The sequence below is a fragment of the Diachasmimorpha longicaudata genome, chromosome 5 (genome assembly GCF_034640455.1).
Source record: "Diachasmimorpha longicaudata isolate KC_UGA_2023 chromosome 5, iyDiaLong2, whole genome shotgun sequence".
Classification (NCBI taxonomy): Eukaryota; Metazoa; Arthropoda; class Insecta; order Hymenoptera; family Braconidae; genus Diachasmimorpha; species Diachasmimorpha longicaudata.
In genome coordinates, this window is record NC_087229.1 from 1,158,253 (window position 1) to 1,172,591 (window position 14,339).

Below are 14,339 nucleotides of genomic sequence, written 5' to 3' on the forward strand. Positions count from 1 at the left end.
TTGAATAATTGGATTTGAATTTTAAACAACAATCCGCGATTAATTATCAAATTAAGACATCTACGCGATTTTTCGATAAGATCATTAATGTTTAAAATTGCATTTCTCGCAAAAAAGCCGTCTTGACAAAATGTTGTAAACCCATTTGTTTACAAGATAATTGCCAAAACGGGTTTTTTGTTGGAAAAATTCGGAAAATCGTGGGCATCCCCCTTGGCGTTCCAAAGCTAATTATTTAAATGTTAATTATCTCATTATGCAATAGCCCTACAGCATTTTGTCAAGAGACCTTTCTTGTTGTAAATTAAATTTACAATAAAAAAGATCTTTTGACAAAACACTGTAGGGCTATTGCATAATGAGATAATTAACATTTAAATAATTAGCTTTGGAACGCCAAGGGGGATGCCCACGATTTTCCGAATTTTTCCAACAAAAAACCCGTTTTGCCAATTATCTTGTAAACAAATGGGTTTACAACATTTTGTCAAGACGGCTTTTTTGCGAGAAATGCAATTTTAAACATTAATGATCTTATCGAAAAATCGCGTAGATGTCTTAATTTGATAATTAATCGCGGATTGTTGTTTAAAATTCAAATCCAATTATTCAATAAACAAATGGATTTACGGGATTCCACCAGGAGACATTTATTGTAGATAATTTTATTCTCTGCAAAAAATGTCTTGTGACAAAAGGCCGTAAATCCATTTGTTTACGTGATAATCAAGATAACGCGGTTATTGCTCCGGATTCCGCGAAAATCGCGAGCTATCCCCTCTGAAATTTGCCCGCGATTGTTTATTATTAATTATCTCGATAATAGGCTCTTTTACAGCATTTTGTCAAGAGACCTTTCTTGTTGTAAATTAAATTTACAATAAAAAAGATCTCTTGACAAAACACTGTAGGGCTATTGCATAATGAGATAATTAACATTTAAATAATTAGCTTTGGAACGCCAAGGGGGATGCCCGCGGTTTTCAGAGTCTTGTCTTTTAATAAATAATACTAAGGTAAATAATAATCGGTTTTTAATCATCCTAGCGCCTCCCCCCCCTGAAAGGATTGTCCGCCCGAGGAGAAGGGGAAGCACGCACACTGCTTACCCGCGGCACACGGACGGAGAGCCGCGCAATGCTCGCGCCCCATTGGCCGTTCTTTTCACCCCCATATCTCTGCAGGGGTGAGTCCGATCGAAAAGTAGAAAAGGACTTTTCTGCTCAGAATCACGCCCAAAACATGCCTGTTTAGAGTTCGCCCCTATCTGATCGCCACCCTGTATAGTCCATTGTCATTAGTCTATCAATCATCATTTATGGGCTATTAATTAATTAAATAATATTATTCTGACGGACGAGTGCGCATGCGGATGAGTACATGCGCTACAATATAAGCAAAATATCTACTCTTAAACAATAAATGATTTAGATTTAGATACTACAAACGATTTCTTATTGATGACAGGAAGAGAATATTGCGATACTGTATTTTTCTGACCTTTGTCGGCTAATATAGTACAGGGGGGGGGGGAGCCGATGTCAAATGATATTGAGAAAAATATATGATTCATAAAAAAATATGGACTCTTAAACGATAATAATCATAGAGGCGGATTGTACAAACGATTTAGAATCGAATAAAAAAAAAAAAAACTCAAAATAATTGATTTTTCAAAATCTCGGCGGCTAACTTCACGCATTATTTTGATTAATGAATTAAAGAAGAATAATCAACTTTTAAACGTTAAAAACAAAGGTACAATCACCTGCTAAGGAAGTACAAACGATTCTATAAGTTTTTTTGTTCAAAAATCGTTTTTTTGCGGCTAATAGGATACTGCTACTGAGGTCTAACCAAATATGCTCCTCACAACATGCATACCAAGCTGGCAGATCAACTGAGACTGCGCTGCACCACTTGGTAGGCATAATAGAAAACGCAAAGGAAAGGGGGGAAGACACCCTTGGTGTCTTTATAGACATCGAAGGGGCCTTCGATAACACTTTCTTAGAAACGATGGAGAAAGCGGCGGCATTTTTTGGGATCGAGGAGTCGGTCCCCAAATGGATAGCCGCCATGCTCCGAACTAGAGTTGTCCACTCCACCGTTGGCGACAGTGCGGTAAGGGCTGTGGCGAGGCGTGGCTGCCCGCAGGGGGGTGACTATCTCCCCTCTGCTGTGGCTCTTCGTTGTCGACGAACTCCTCACTGGACTCGAGGAGCTGGGGGTAAGGACAGTCGTCCCGCAGGGGGTGTAATGGCTGGTAAAACCGCCCTTACACACGGGGTGTGACGACCCCGCGGACGCTGAGTCCAACTTGGTGTAAGGATTGGGATCCCCCTTTTGGGGGGTCTTAATAATTATACCAAAGGGGGGTTACGGGTGCAGGGTGAACCCCTGCGCCCAAGGGGGGGCTCGGAGGGGGCGGGTCGCGGATTTGGTCCCGGTGGGGTGGGCCGGACTTCAGGAGTCGCGGGGGATGTCCAAATCGGCGGGTGGAGGGGTGGGTCTACGCGGTGGAGGACTGGGTCCACGTGGTGGTGGGCGAAAGCGGCGGGTGGTGGGGCGCGAGACCTACCTATTGGTGGGTTCGGAGGGGGAGGGTCGCGGATTGGACTTCGGGAGACGCGAGGGAGGGCGAAATCGGCTGGTGGAGGGGTGGTTCCACTTGGTGGAGGGCGAAATCGGTTAGCGGTGGGGTGGTTGCACGCGGGGGTGGGGGTTCGGGGGGATAGGCTGCTTCGCAGTGCGAAGGGCATGGACGCTGCGGTTCTCGCAAGTAGTTCCAGCTACGCGTTAGTAGTCGGAACCTCCCGCAACGGTGGAGGCCGGCGAAAACGCGACGCCACACGTGGGGGTTGGGTCAGGGGGAGTGGGTGGGTATCCCTCGGAACAGGGACGGTTCGCGGGCCGGTGCGGGGGAGGGGGGACTGGCTGCTTCGCAGTGCGAAGGGCATGGACATTGCGGTTCGCGCAACTAGTTCCAGCCACGCGTCAGTAGTCGGAACCTCCCGCAACAGTGGAGGCCGGCGAAAACGAGACGCCACACGTGGGGCGGGGCCTCAGGGGGAGTGGGTGGGTATCCCTCCGGAAAGGGACGGTTCGCGGGGTGGGTCGTTGGGTCCAACGGGTGGGTTCCCCCTTTCTGTGGGTCTGCTCCCTCTCTGCTCCTCTTTCGAGGGGAGTCGAGGTGGAGCATCCCGCAGCGCCTCCGCCGGGCCCCGATCCGAGCTACGCAGCTCGGCGGGAACCGGAAGGCCCGTCAGGGACGGTGCCCAGCGTCCCGAGCTACCCAGCTCCGTGCCGCGGGGAACCGCCCCATTTAATCCTTAATCCTCTTATTTTCACTTTCTGTTTTACTTTTCAGCTTTTCAGCTCTTGCCTTTTGGCACGGCCGGCGACCGTATCGTCTACTTCCAACCATGGCAGGGCATTGTTGCAAATTTTTTCCAGAGGCTAAACTGCCCCCAATCGGATCTCCGGGGGGGCACAATAATGCGTCCGTCGTGCGGCGAAGTCTGTGCATCGCTTCCCAGCTTGCCAGAACATCATCTCCAGCGACTACATCGAGGGACCCAAGGAGGGTGGTTCCCTCAAGGGTTCGTAGTCGCCCGCCGTGCGCCGGGGTACTGCCCTCCCGACGAAAGAAAGGTTCCAGCCTTCGTGCTGTGCCACGAGGACGTCGCAGACAACGCGGAATTGACTGCGCAGCCGAGCCAGCCAACGCCGGGATCTTCAAGACCATCAACCGGTGAGTTCACTCATTTATTAGGTAGGATTCGCGAGTGCCACGTTAGTTTAAGTAGGATCGATAGTCATCACGCCGCGACCGGAGGCTCACCGGTACCCCCCGTCCCAATAGGTCATCCTCCCCGGACCCCTGCGATCGAGGGACAGGACGCGCAACGCGACGTTAGAATACTGCAATTGAACATGTCCCGCTCAATTGCAGTAACCGGGGAGGTCTTCCAGCTAATTCGCAAAGAGCGTCTGGACATATTGTTGCTCCAAGAGCCGTATGCCATTCGTGAGGTGAACACCTGGGCCATCCGCGGCCTAGGACTCGGAATGCGTATTGCCGCGAGCTCAACGGAGCGACCGTGGGCGGCCGTCGTTGCGTGCAACTCCATCGTGGAGATTGCTTACGTGTCCCAACTTAGTACAGCACATTGCATCGGTGCTGAAGCCCGCGTCCCCGGTCGATCCTTCTTCGTCGTCTCCAGTTATTTTCAGTACTCGGACGACATGGAAATCCACCTGAGGCAGCTTGAAAAGGTTCTCAGCTGTCTCAGGGGTCGCCGCGTTCTGGTGGCGGCCGATTCCAACGCCCAACACTCCCTTTGGAGCCCCAGGACCACTGACCGTGGTGTCCTCCTGGGTGAGCTCATCGAGTCTTTCGGTCTCCGCGTCGCGAATGATGCTAGGCAGGGCCCAACCTTCAGGAGTGCGGCAGGTACGTCGTTCATCGACGTCAAACTGGCCACTCCTGGCATGTATAAATTCATACGTGCATGGAGGTTGGAGGACGAGAGGTCCACCGGTGACGACACGTCGGTTTTCTTTCGTTTAGCGATCCGGAGTTCCTCACAGCGCGTCAATAACTCGGGAGTCGGCGAGGGATCTACCATGCGGTTCAACGTTCGTCGGGCCGACTGGGAAAAGTTCGAGGCGACCCTCGATGAGGAGGCCCGTGAGAAGCACGCGGACCATCCGCTGGATTCCACAGCGGATGTGGAGAGAATGGCAGAAGTACTGGCTGACGCACTCACGAAAGCCTGCCAAGATTCGATGCCGCGCCGTAGACATTACTGTCGCGCGAATCCGTGGTGGACCGAGGAGCTGACCAGCAAACGCAAACTGGTCAGTCGTCTCCGAAACGGCTACCGAAGGGAGACTAAGTCTGACGCGCGAAAAATTAAACAGAGCAGGTATCGTGTAGTCCTGCGATCGTATACCAGGCTACTTAGGACATCTAAGGAAAATAGCTGGCGCGGTTACATAACGACCGAAAGTAACGCGAATCCCTGGGGCTGCCATTATAAATACGCGGCTGATAAATTACGTGTAGGCACGGTACTCAGCACACTTAGAACCGCGAAAGGCACGACACTTACGATGCGTCAGACTGCTGAGGTATTGTTGGACACACACGTACCTGACGATGACCCCAACGAAGACACACCCGAACAGACTGACATCCGCGAACGCGAGAGGAACCTAACGGTCCAGACAGAGGACGCACGAGACCTGACGGACGACCAACTTAAGGGCCTCGTAAAGACCCTTAAGAATGACAAATCCCCAGGATGCGAATTAGTAGAAGTTAGGGTCTTAAAAGTCGCCGTCATGAGGATGCCTCACATCTTTACAAGACTATTCAACGCCTGCCTTAAGCACCGCGTTTTCCCCACAGTTTGGAAAGTCGGCACACTTCGTGCTCTCCTCAAAGGAGTTCACAAGGATGTGTCCGACCCCAAATCCTACCGTCCCATTTGCCTCTTGTCGGTTGTCGGGAAATTTTTCGAAAAGGTCCTGCACGGGATCCTTACGGCGAAAGTCCTTACTGAGGACAAATTATCAGGGCGTCAATATGGCTTTCTGTCTGGACGCTCCACGGAAGACGCGATAGTAGAGTTGCGTGAATTAGTCGAACGCGGTAACGACAAGAGGTACGTCATTGGACTCCTCTTCGATATCTCAAGTGCCTTTGACAACGTGTGGTGGCCCCTAGTGCTCCAGTCTTTGGCGGATCGAGACTGTCCGAAGAACGTCTTTGAAGTGCTCCGGAGCTACTTCGACAATCGGACCGTCAAGATCGCCTGGCGCAACCAAGAGGTTTCCAAGCCGGCCACCCGGGGCTGTCCGCAAGGATCAGTCCTGGGCCCCGCTTGCTGGTATCTCATGTTCGATGCCCTCCTCAAGAACATCGAGCAAAACTTCGGCGAAATCGAAGTCGCGTACGCGGACGACCTTATCGCGGTCGTATCGGCCGACTCGCGTAAGGAATTAGAGAGAATAGGCCAAGCCGTGGTTAATCACATCGCCTCGTGGTGCGCATCGGCGAGGCTCGAACTCTCGAAGAGCAAGACAGAGGCAATAGTCCTGTCATGCAATTCGCAGAAGAGAGCGCCGCCGACGCAGTACAGGTGGGATCGGGCGCGAAAGCAACGCCGACACGTAAAACCGGTGTTAGATATCCGCCCACCTGAAATTAGGCTCGCCGGGGAGAAGATTCGGTTTAAGGAAAGCGTTAGGTACCTCGGGGTACATTTTAATAGGAACATGCGGGTCCGGACCCATACCGAATACATATAAGAAAAGGCTCGGGTCCTTTTCACTCGGCTATCGGCCCTAATGCACAAGCATTGGGGATTCCGGTACCGATCGGTAAAGATCGTATTTCAGGCTGTCGCGTCGTATGCAGCCCACGGGTGGGTGGACCGGTGTATATCGTATGACTGGCGGAAGCTCCGCACCGCACAGAAGAGCGCGCTGCTAACAGTGACTGGCGCGTATAGGACGGCCTCACACGAAGCACTCTGCGCAGCGGCGGGAGTTCTTCCTGTGGACCTTTTGTTGAGGGAAAGAGCAGCGCGTTACCAAGCCAAGAAAGGCATTCCGGTCAGAATAGAAGATTTAGATATAGACCCCGCGAATCCGCGCAGTGGTAGCAACGGCCGCCCGATCGAGGCCGTCGACGATATAAAAGCAGAGATCCGTAATCTCTGGAAAGCTCGGTTCGAGCGGGCTTCAACTGGGAGGAACGCCTGTGCGTTCTTCCCCGGTACTGCGGCGCGCCTGGAAGCTAAGTGGGTCGAGTGCGACCACTGGATCTCGCAGGTCCTGACAGGGCATGGGCAATTCCGGTCTTATCTTCACGACCGGTGCCTTGCCCAATCACGCAACTGCGAGTGCGACCAGGCTGATGACACAGTCCAGCATCTTATAATGGACTGTCCGATATATACACTACAGCGGGAGTGCATCGCGGGAATAATCGGCAATCGCCCATGGCCCCAGGCGGCACAAGCGCTAGTGTCGTCGAGGGAGTCATTCGCCGTGTTCGCGGAATTTTGTAGAGAATGCATGTGGTTAAAATGCGTGGAAGCTTACGCAGAAATTAGAAATCGCGGCGACGATGAGTGAACGAATGAATGGGACCAACCAGCTCTCGTTGTCGGAGACGAGATTCGTGGGACAGGAACCCGGTAACCTTCTCTGGGTAACCCGTCCCGGTTGGAGATATGAATGAGTATTAGAGTCACCTCTTCTCCTTTCTTCCTCTTCTTCTATTCTATTTCTTTTAATCCCAAATACCCTTATCCACCTTTCACATTCTGGGTGTCAGGCTGACACCAAGGACCACCGCCCCGAGGTTCCCCGTGGGAGCCATTCCTGCGTCAGTCACTTGTGACCCGGCGCCGTCATGGTTGCAAAGTGTCCTTCGGCCATCTGAACCACCTGACAGTATGGATTTTTCCAAACCCCCCCTTTGCAGTGGGTAATGGCCTAAGTGCTTGTTATCATGTAAGTAGAGTAGATTAATAGGCCATGCGAGGTTTCCGAAAACCATAACCTGGCAAGTTTGTTTTCATACCACCGCATTGGGTAAGGCCAGTCGCATACGCCGATGATGTGGCACTGCTGGCAACTAGCAGGGACGCGAGAATGCTACATAGTGAAATGCAGAAGGCGCTGGACTATGGTCAGCACTGGTGGACATCGAAGGGCCTGAGGGTAAACCCAGGCAAGACGGAGATGGTGCACTTCACAAGCAGAAGGAGGGGTGCCGTCAAAGCTCCTTTTATTTATAACACAGTGCTGACATTCTCTGGGGAAGTCAAATACCTAGGTATTTGGCTCGACAAGGAGCTCTGCTAGAACAAGCATATCGCCATGCAAACCAACAAGGTCACTATGACATACTGGGCATGCAGGCGAATGTTCGGGAGCACATGGGTTCTAAGGCCGAAGATGGTCAAGTGGATCTACACGGCTATTAGGACCCCACAGCTAACATACGGAGCCGTAGTGTGGTGGTCAGCCTTGAAGAAGGCCTGCCACAGGAAAGCGGTGGACAGAGTAGGCAGGCTTGCTATGCTGGGCATAACAGGGGCCCTTCGAACGACCCCGAGCTCAGCACTGGAGGCCCTGCTCTTGAAGCAACCGCCACACCTGATTATAAGGGAGGAGGCGGCAAAAGCGGCTGCAAGATTGCGGCTGCAGAGAACGTGGAAGGGAGCCAGGAATGGGCATGCTAGTGTCCTCCGCGCAGACAGAGAGCTGGAAGGGCTACTGTCGCGAGGTGTTGACGCCTGCAGACCCAGATGGCACTTTCGCAGAAAGTTCTCTGTCAACCTTGGATGGGGGAAACCCCGTCAGGAAAGGACGCGGACTGGGCCCCGCCCCGTGGACTAGTCTGCTATACGGATGGATCACGGGTGAGCGGACAGTTAGGAGCGGGGGTCTGGTCAGAGGGGCCCGCAATAGCGAGGGCCATCGGGCTGGACTCGCACGCTACCGTGCTCCAGACTGAGCTGCCCGCCCTAAGGACCTGCGCCAGGAGGATCCTGGAGAGAAGGGACAAGGGCAAAAAGATCTTCATCTACTCAGACAGCAGACGCGCGCTGAGGGCAATACTCAGGTACGAGTGTTGCTCTAAGTCAGTGGGTGAATGTGTTGAGCTGATGGAGGAAATTGCCGTAAATAATCGGCTTGAGGTGGCTTGGATTCCGGACCACGCTGGCATCAAAGGCAATGAGAAAGCTGATGAGCTAGCAAAGAACGGTAGCAGTAGGGCCTCTCAGGGGGAGGTGGAGCACGTAGGCGTGCACACCGACTTCGTGAAGGACCTGGTCAAGGAGCCAGGGGATACCAGGATTGTGGAGAGGTGGGACTGGGAGACGGGTGCCAGACACACGAAATCCCTCTTGGGAAAACCCACTAGGAAGATTGCAGAAACTTTGTTTGGCCTCAACAGGGCAAAGTTCCGTGCTATTGTGGGGCTTATCACTGGACACTGGCCCCTGGCTCTGTATTTGTCAAGGATAGGCAAGGGGACCCCTATGCAAAAGATGCGGGTTGACGGAGGAAGATCCTCTTAACCTATGCACAAGATGCAGCGGGCTCGATCAAGCCAGGTGGGATGTTTTTGGGTCGGCATGCAAAGATATAGGTGTCGACAGGGACGGGATCAAGGGGTTCTATAAGTTAGCTCGTAGGGCACAGATACTGGAGACCAGCGACTAGACGGCCGCCTAACGGCAGGGTGTAAAATGGCCGAGAGGCTGATTCCACCTCTGGTTAGGACCGTCTCAAACAATAAAGTCAATAAAGTCAATAAATATATTTGATATTGATTAGGTGTTTTATGATAAATATTCGTAAAATAATTATTTAACTAAGATTATTTGAGATGTAACAATGAGCCACTCAACAAATTCTTCTTAAACTAATTGTTTAAACGTATCAATGAATCTATCATTCAATATAAAATCTGGGGGCTTCGTTCAGCGCTCGGACTTTTATTACTATTCTTCGAAAACAAAACGGTCAATCGATTCAATTTTTTTTCCGGCATTCAATGATGAGCCTTCAATTTTAAACAATTTTTATTTATAAAATTATCGAGCCGTTATTTTTTAAAAATACTGATCCGTCACGCTTCCTTTGACCACGAGAAAAGCTGTCAAAATTAAACAAATTTCTATGTCAACTTTAAAACAAACAATTTCAAACATCAAGTCATCATTTTGCAGCTATTTATTTAAATTATTCACGATAACAATTAAAAAAAACTCCAGTAAATATTTTACATGACAAGACCTCTAAGGTAAATCCAATATAAAATACTCTACGTTTATTTTATTTTTAATAATAAAAAATATTTACTTCTGTGACCACCAGCGATGAAAAATTATTTGATATAATTAACAATATAATAACGACCAGTATAATCATTAGGCACCTTTGTCTTAATACATAAATTTACAGGTGGAGGGGGCAGGTCTAGTGTCACGCCATAGTGTCGGGCTCCGGATTATTGGGAATTATACGGCCCCTGGGCTGGGGCCGTCCCCACTCTAATCCCCAACAGGCGACCTTCCTTTCCTCCTTCCGTCCTCATAATGACCTATTCCACCTCTCTGATTGGTTCTACTTGTCCACATTTTTGGACAAGTGGAGGGAATAGTCAGGTCTATCGAACTTCCAATTTTGAAAATCATGTCAGATTCGCGCCATCTTCGGTCGTGAGCTTATACCCGTTCGTTTGTATCATGAATCGTTTGAAAAATAGTAAACAATTCACTTCGTGTAGTGAACGAAAATTGAACAATTGAACATTGTCTATTGAATTCTTGTGGAGTATCTTGCTCTGTTTAACTTGTTGGTGAAGTAGTCGTGTGAGTGAGAAAACTATACTCGTGTTAGAAACGCCAGTGCAAAGTGTAAGTTGATATTTTACCAAGTTGTAGAGTTCAAGATTTTAATATTGTTAGATGTTTATATTCTTGAATTAATTTCTTAAAAAGCTAGTTATTATAACGTCTTTTTGGGAAATAATTTCTATTCAGAAGTGTTGAGTTGATTTTTGAGGGAAATAAATTGTTGGAAGTAGAGTTATGGTGGGGTAAATTATCAAACAGTGATTGAATGTTTAACGAAAATAGTGTTAATTGTGTTGTTCAGGTGGAAAATGGATACTGCCAGAGCTTTTGGAGATAACTTGCACGAAGGATCGTCTGCTAGCCTTCCGAGTGAAAAGGACCTGGTGAAAATTGGATCGAGGAAGAAGTTTGGAATTATTGGTATGTATCAAAAAAGTACTAACTAAATTAATAACGCGACAGCTGAATTAGTTTAATCGTCATATTTCAGGACAGATTAATTTTTTAATCAATACAGAGAATTCCGCGGATTCTTGATTATTTTTCTATTCGTTTGAGCTTTTGTCATTTGTTTATTTTTCAGATTATTCGCGAAACGGGAAATAATTTGACAATAATTCGATATCATATTATAAATATTTATTTGATTATTTTTGAAAATTCAGATTAATTAGTTTTATCGTAACATTTCATTTTGAATTATCTAGAAAATCTCATTAATAATGATAAAATCCGATAAATTTACCTCGAGTTCCGTAGCTAGAATCGATTGTTTTCTTGATATTTTAGAATCGTCGCACGGCGATGTCGTCCAGGCTTCCGCTTCGCGCAAAAGGTGTTACGATTACGTCGCTAAACCGGAAGAGACCGGAATTCCAACTTTTGATAATCCTTCGGATATGGTTAAACGGCGAAGAGGATGTGGTTCTCTCTCAACCCCAATGACTCGGGATGGCTCCCTTCTGGAGGAATCCTCTGCTTCTTGCCACGTGACATCAAACCTCGTCCATATAATAATGGAAAATACGGACTTTACTCGTGGCAAGGGCCTGGGTAAGAAAAATCATGGTATCAGTGAGTCCATTCAGGCTTCCTTGCATAAGGTTAGACGAGGTTTGGGTCATAGTAATCAAGCTCTTATCAAAGCCATTGGGAAATGGGATCCATCCCAAGAAATCATAAGCGTTAGGGAAAAAATCTACTGGTTGAGGAATGATCAGGAACCACCAATCGCAGAGGATTTCAGGGGTTGGATGCGCAGGGCTCCCTGGAAAAAAACCATTGATGATGAAACTTTATTTTGCGAGCCCCAGATCCTTCACCAGGTCATAAGCTCGAAGAGCATTTTTGATGGTTTAGAAAAACGTGAAATACAAAGGGCGAGGATTCATTCCAATCCTTTTGAAACAATCAGAGGTGTATTTTTTCTTAATCAAGATGCTGTAAAAATGGCTAATATTGACAGAGCCTGCAATTTCATGTTCACTAATCCAACAACTGCAAATCCACATGAGATTCTCTACTTCGCCGACGTATGCGCCGGTCCTGGGGGTTTCAGTGAATATGTCCTGTGGAGGAGGACGTGGCATGCAAAGGGCTTTGGATTCACCCTGAGGGACTCCAACGACTTTCAACTACATGAATTTTACGCTGGACCACCAGAAACTTTTCATCCTTTTTATGGATCCAAGGGTGATAGTAATATCTATGATCTGGAGAATCAACTCGCCTATCAACAACTTATCATGAACCACACCCAAGGACAGGGTGTTCACTTCATGATGGCTGATGAAGGATTTTCGGTTGAGGGAATAGAAAGTATTCAGGAGATTTTGTCGAAACAGTTATACTTGTGCCAATGCCTGATTGCCCGTAAGATTGTGCGAACAGGTGGACACTTTGTTACTAAGTTGTTGGATCTGTTCACACCATTCAGCGTGGGATTGATTTACTTGCTATACAGATGCTTCGAAAAAATATCAATTTTCAAGCCGAATACTTCAAGACCTGGCAACTCTGAAAGGTGTGTATTGTCTTATTTTTACAAAATAAAATACATTTTTTTTTTCTAAATTTTCCAATAATTTATTTAATTTTTCTTTCCTGTGTTCTAGGTACTTGATTTGCGGGAAGAAGAAGAGTGAAATTGAGGCTGTGATCAACTATCTTTCATATCCTACGGAAGTTCTTCTGAGGGTAGACGGGAACGGCGATATCAGGGAATTGGTACATGTGGAGTTGCTCCAAGATGCCGATAGCTTCCACAACTACATTTGTAGTTCCAACAACGATCTCGGAAGGTAACAAGTGATGGGACACGCTGCCTTTGCCGAGAATCGGCACCTCTCTGAGCCGAAGCAGACGCAGATGAGTAAGGAGTGGCTTGAATATTGGCATCTACCGGACCAGACTAGAATAGTCCCCAAGCACTTGAAACCAGAGGAAAGACTTCGCTCAATCGTCGGAGAATCTGTTGTAAAGTACCTGAGCGCTCCTCCCATGATTTTGACTTCTAAAAATATGACAACGACTATCCTGGAAAATCCCTGTGATTGGTATGCAGTAGTCTGTGGATCGGATCCCAGTGGAACAACACCTAGCAAACAATTGACTTTCAACTTGGGTATGGGAATAACCAAAGTCTTTAGGTTGGTGCAGAATACCTGGGAGAGGGCCGACAATATTGAACTGCCTCCTAATACATTTGTTTATGCTGAACTGGTGGAGGAGTTGAGAGGAATGGAAAATAATATCCGGAGAACTGAAGCAGTGCATATTGTCGATGCTGATCTCCTGGGACGAGAGGATGTCAGCAGAAATTCAGTTCCAGAAAGGTATGTTTTGGACTTTTTAAAAAATTTTATACTGACGTTTAAAATTACTTTTCTAATCTATTTGAAATCATTGCTTTTTTAGGTATGATCTCATCAATAAATTCTGTGAGGCTCTGTGGAAGCCCAAAAACTCTACGTCTTGTCCAGTTCGTGCCAAGGAATTGCATCCAGTGGATCGTGAGTTACCCATGACACTTCATGTACAACCCAGTACATTGATAAACAAGAAGAAAATATTAGTACATTATCTACAACAGTCATACCCGAGGAGGACACGCCCCGATAACGATCCACTATCCTTTGTACCAAATAGTGTGGTATTCTTGAAGACAACTAGTGCACCCTGGACACGTGTTATCAGCAAGAAAACTAGAGATCATTATTACTTCAAATCTATGACGAATGAAAATTTTTATGCTAATTGTCGACCAGAATCAGCTTGTGCCAGCTTCCTCGAGACATTTGTCACTCGAGTGCAGTGGCATTGGCCGGGGGATTCATCTCTGTCAATTAATTATACATACGATAATGTAAAACAGAGGTGCCCTGTTTTACTACCGCAAGATTAGTGACATAGATTCATCAATACTTAGGAAGAATTAATTTTATAATTTCTCATTGAGGTATTTATTGGGTGGTCAGGAAGAACTTATATATTTTTTGTTTAGCAAAATTCTTTCTAAAAAACATTTTTCATTTTTCTTATGATCCCTTAAATACTTAATATATTAAAATAGTAATTAGTTTAGTTTCTCGTATTAAAACCATATTATTGGCTTATTATTGTACATAATTAGTAGCCAGTAAGTGGCAAAAATTGATGAATTCATAAAAATTCATTGGTAAAATTATTCATTCCAAGTTTGCGTGGGAACGATTTGTCTTTGAGAAAAATTCGATTATACATATGCGTTTTTACAAATCGTGGGAATCACTTTTTTTTGGCTGCACCTAGACAAAATTTGGCATCATATTCGGTTTCAGCACGTCGAATAACCAAGGAAACTGATCCAACATCGTTTTGTTCGCGACAACAGCTCACGAAAAACTCAATCATAGAAGTTGATATTCGTGTTAGATACGATGGCATATAACTTGAGTACACATTGTCGTA

At 47.1% G+C, this 14,339-nt stretch overlaps 3 protein-coding genes across 3 annotated transcripts; 2 read left to right on the forward strand and 1 right to left on the reverse strand.

Annotated features, from left to right (window-relative positions):
• Positions 1 to 2,010: 2,010 nt before the first annotated feature.
• Positions 2,011 to 2,762, reverse strand: LOC135162214 (uncharacterized). Its single transcript, XM_064120425.1, has 2 exons — positions 2,370 to 2,762; positions 2,011 to 2,319 (listed from the first exon to the last, which is right to left on the reverse strand). Exons 1-2 carry the CDS (start codon positions 2,760 to 2,762, stop codon positions 2,011 to 2,013), a joined length of 702 nt encoding a protein of 233 aa, XP_063976495.1.
• Positions 2,763 to 3,425: 663 nt separating this feature from the next.
• Positions 3,426 to 12,695, forward strand: LOC135162215 (cap-specific mRNA (nucleoside-2'-O-)-methyltransferase 1-like). Its single transcript, XM_064120426.1, has 4 exons — positions 3,426 to 3,754; positions 10,693 to 10,811; positions 11,181 to 12,414; positions 12,506 to 12,695. The coding sequence occupies exons 1-4, from the start codon at positions 3,426 to 3,428 to the stop codon at positions 12,693 to 12,695; spliced, it is 1,872 nt and encodes a 623-aa protein (XP_063976496.1).
• A 6-nt stretch (positions 12,696 to 12,701) lies between these two features.
• LOC135162014 (cap-specific mRNA (nucleoside-2'-O-)-methyltransferase 1-like) lies at positions 12,702 to 13,812 on the forward strand. The gene is made up of 2 exons (XM_064120060.1): positions 12,702 to 13,225; positions 13,308 to 13,812. The coding sequence occupies exons 1-2, from the start codon at positions 12,702 to 12,704 to the stop codon at positions 13,792 to 13,794; spliced, it is 1,011 nt and encodes a 336-aa protein (XP_063976130.1). The 3' UTR covers positions 13,795 to 13,812.
• Positions 13,813 to 14,339: the final 527 nt, after the last annotated feature.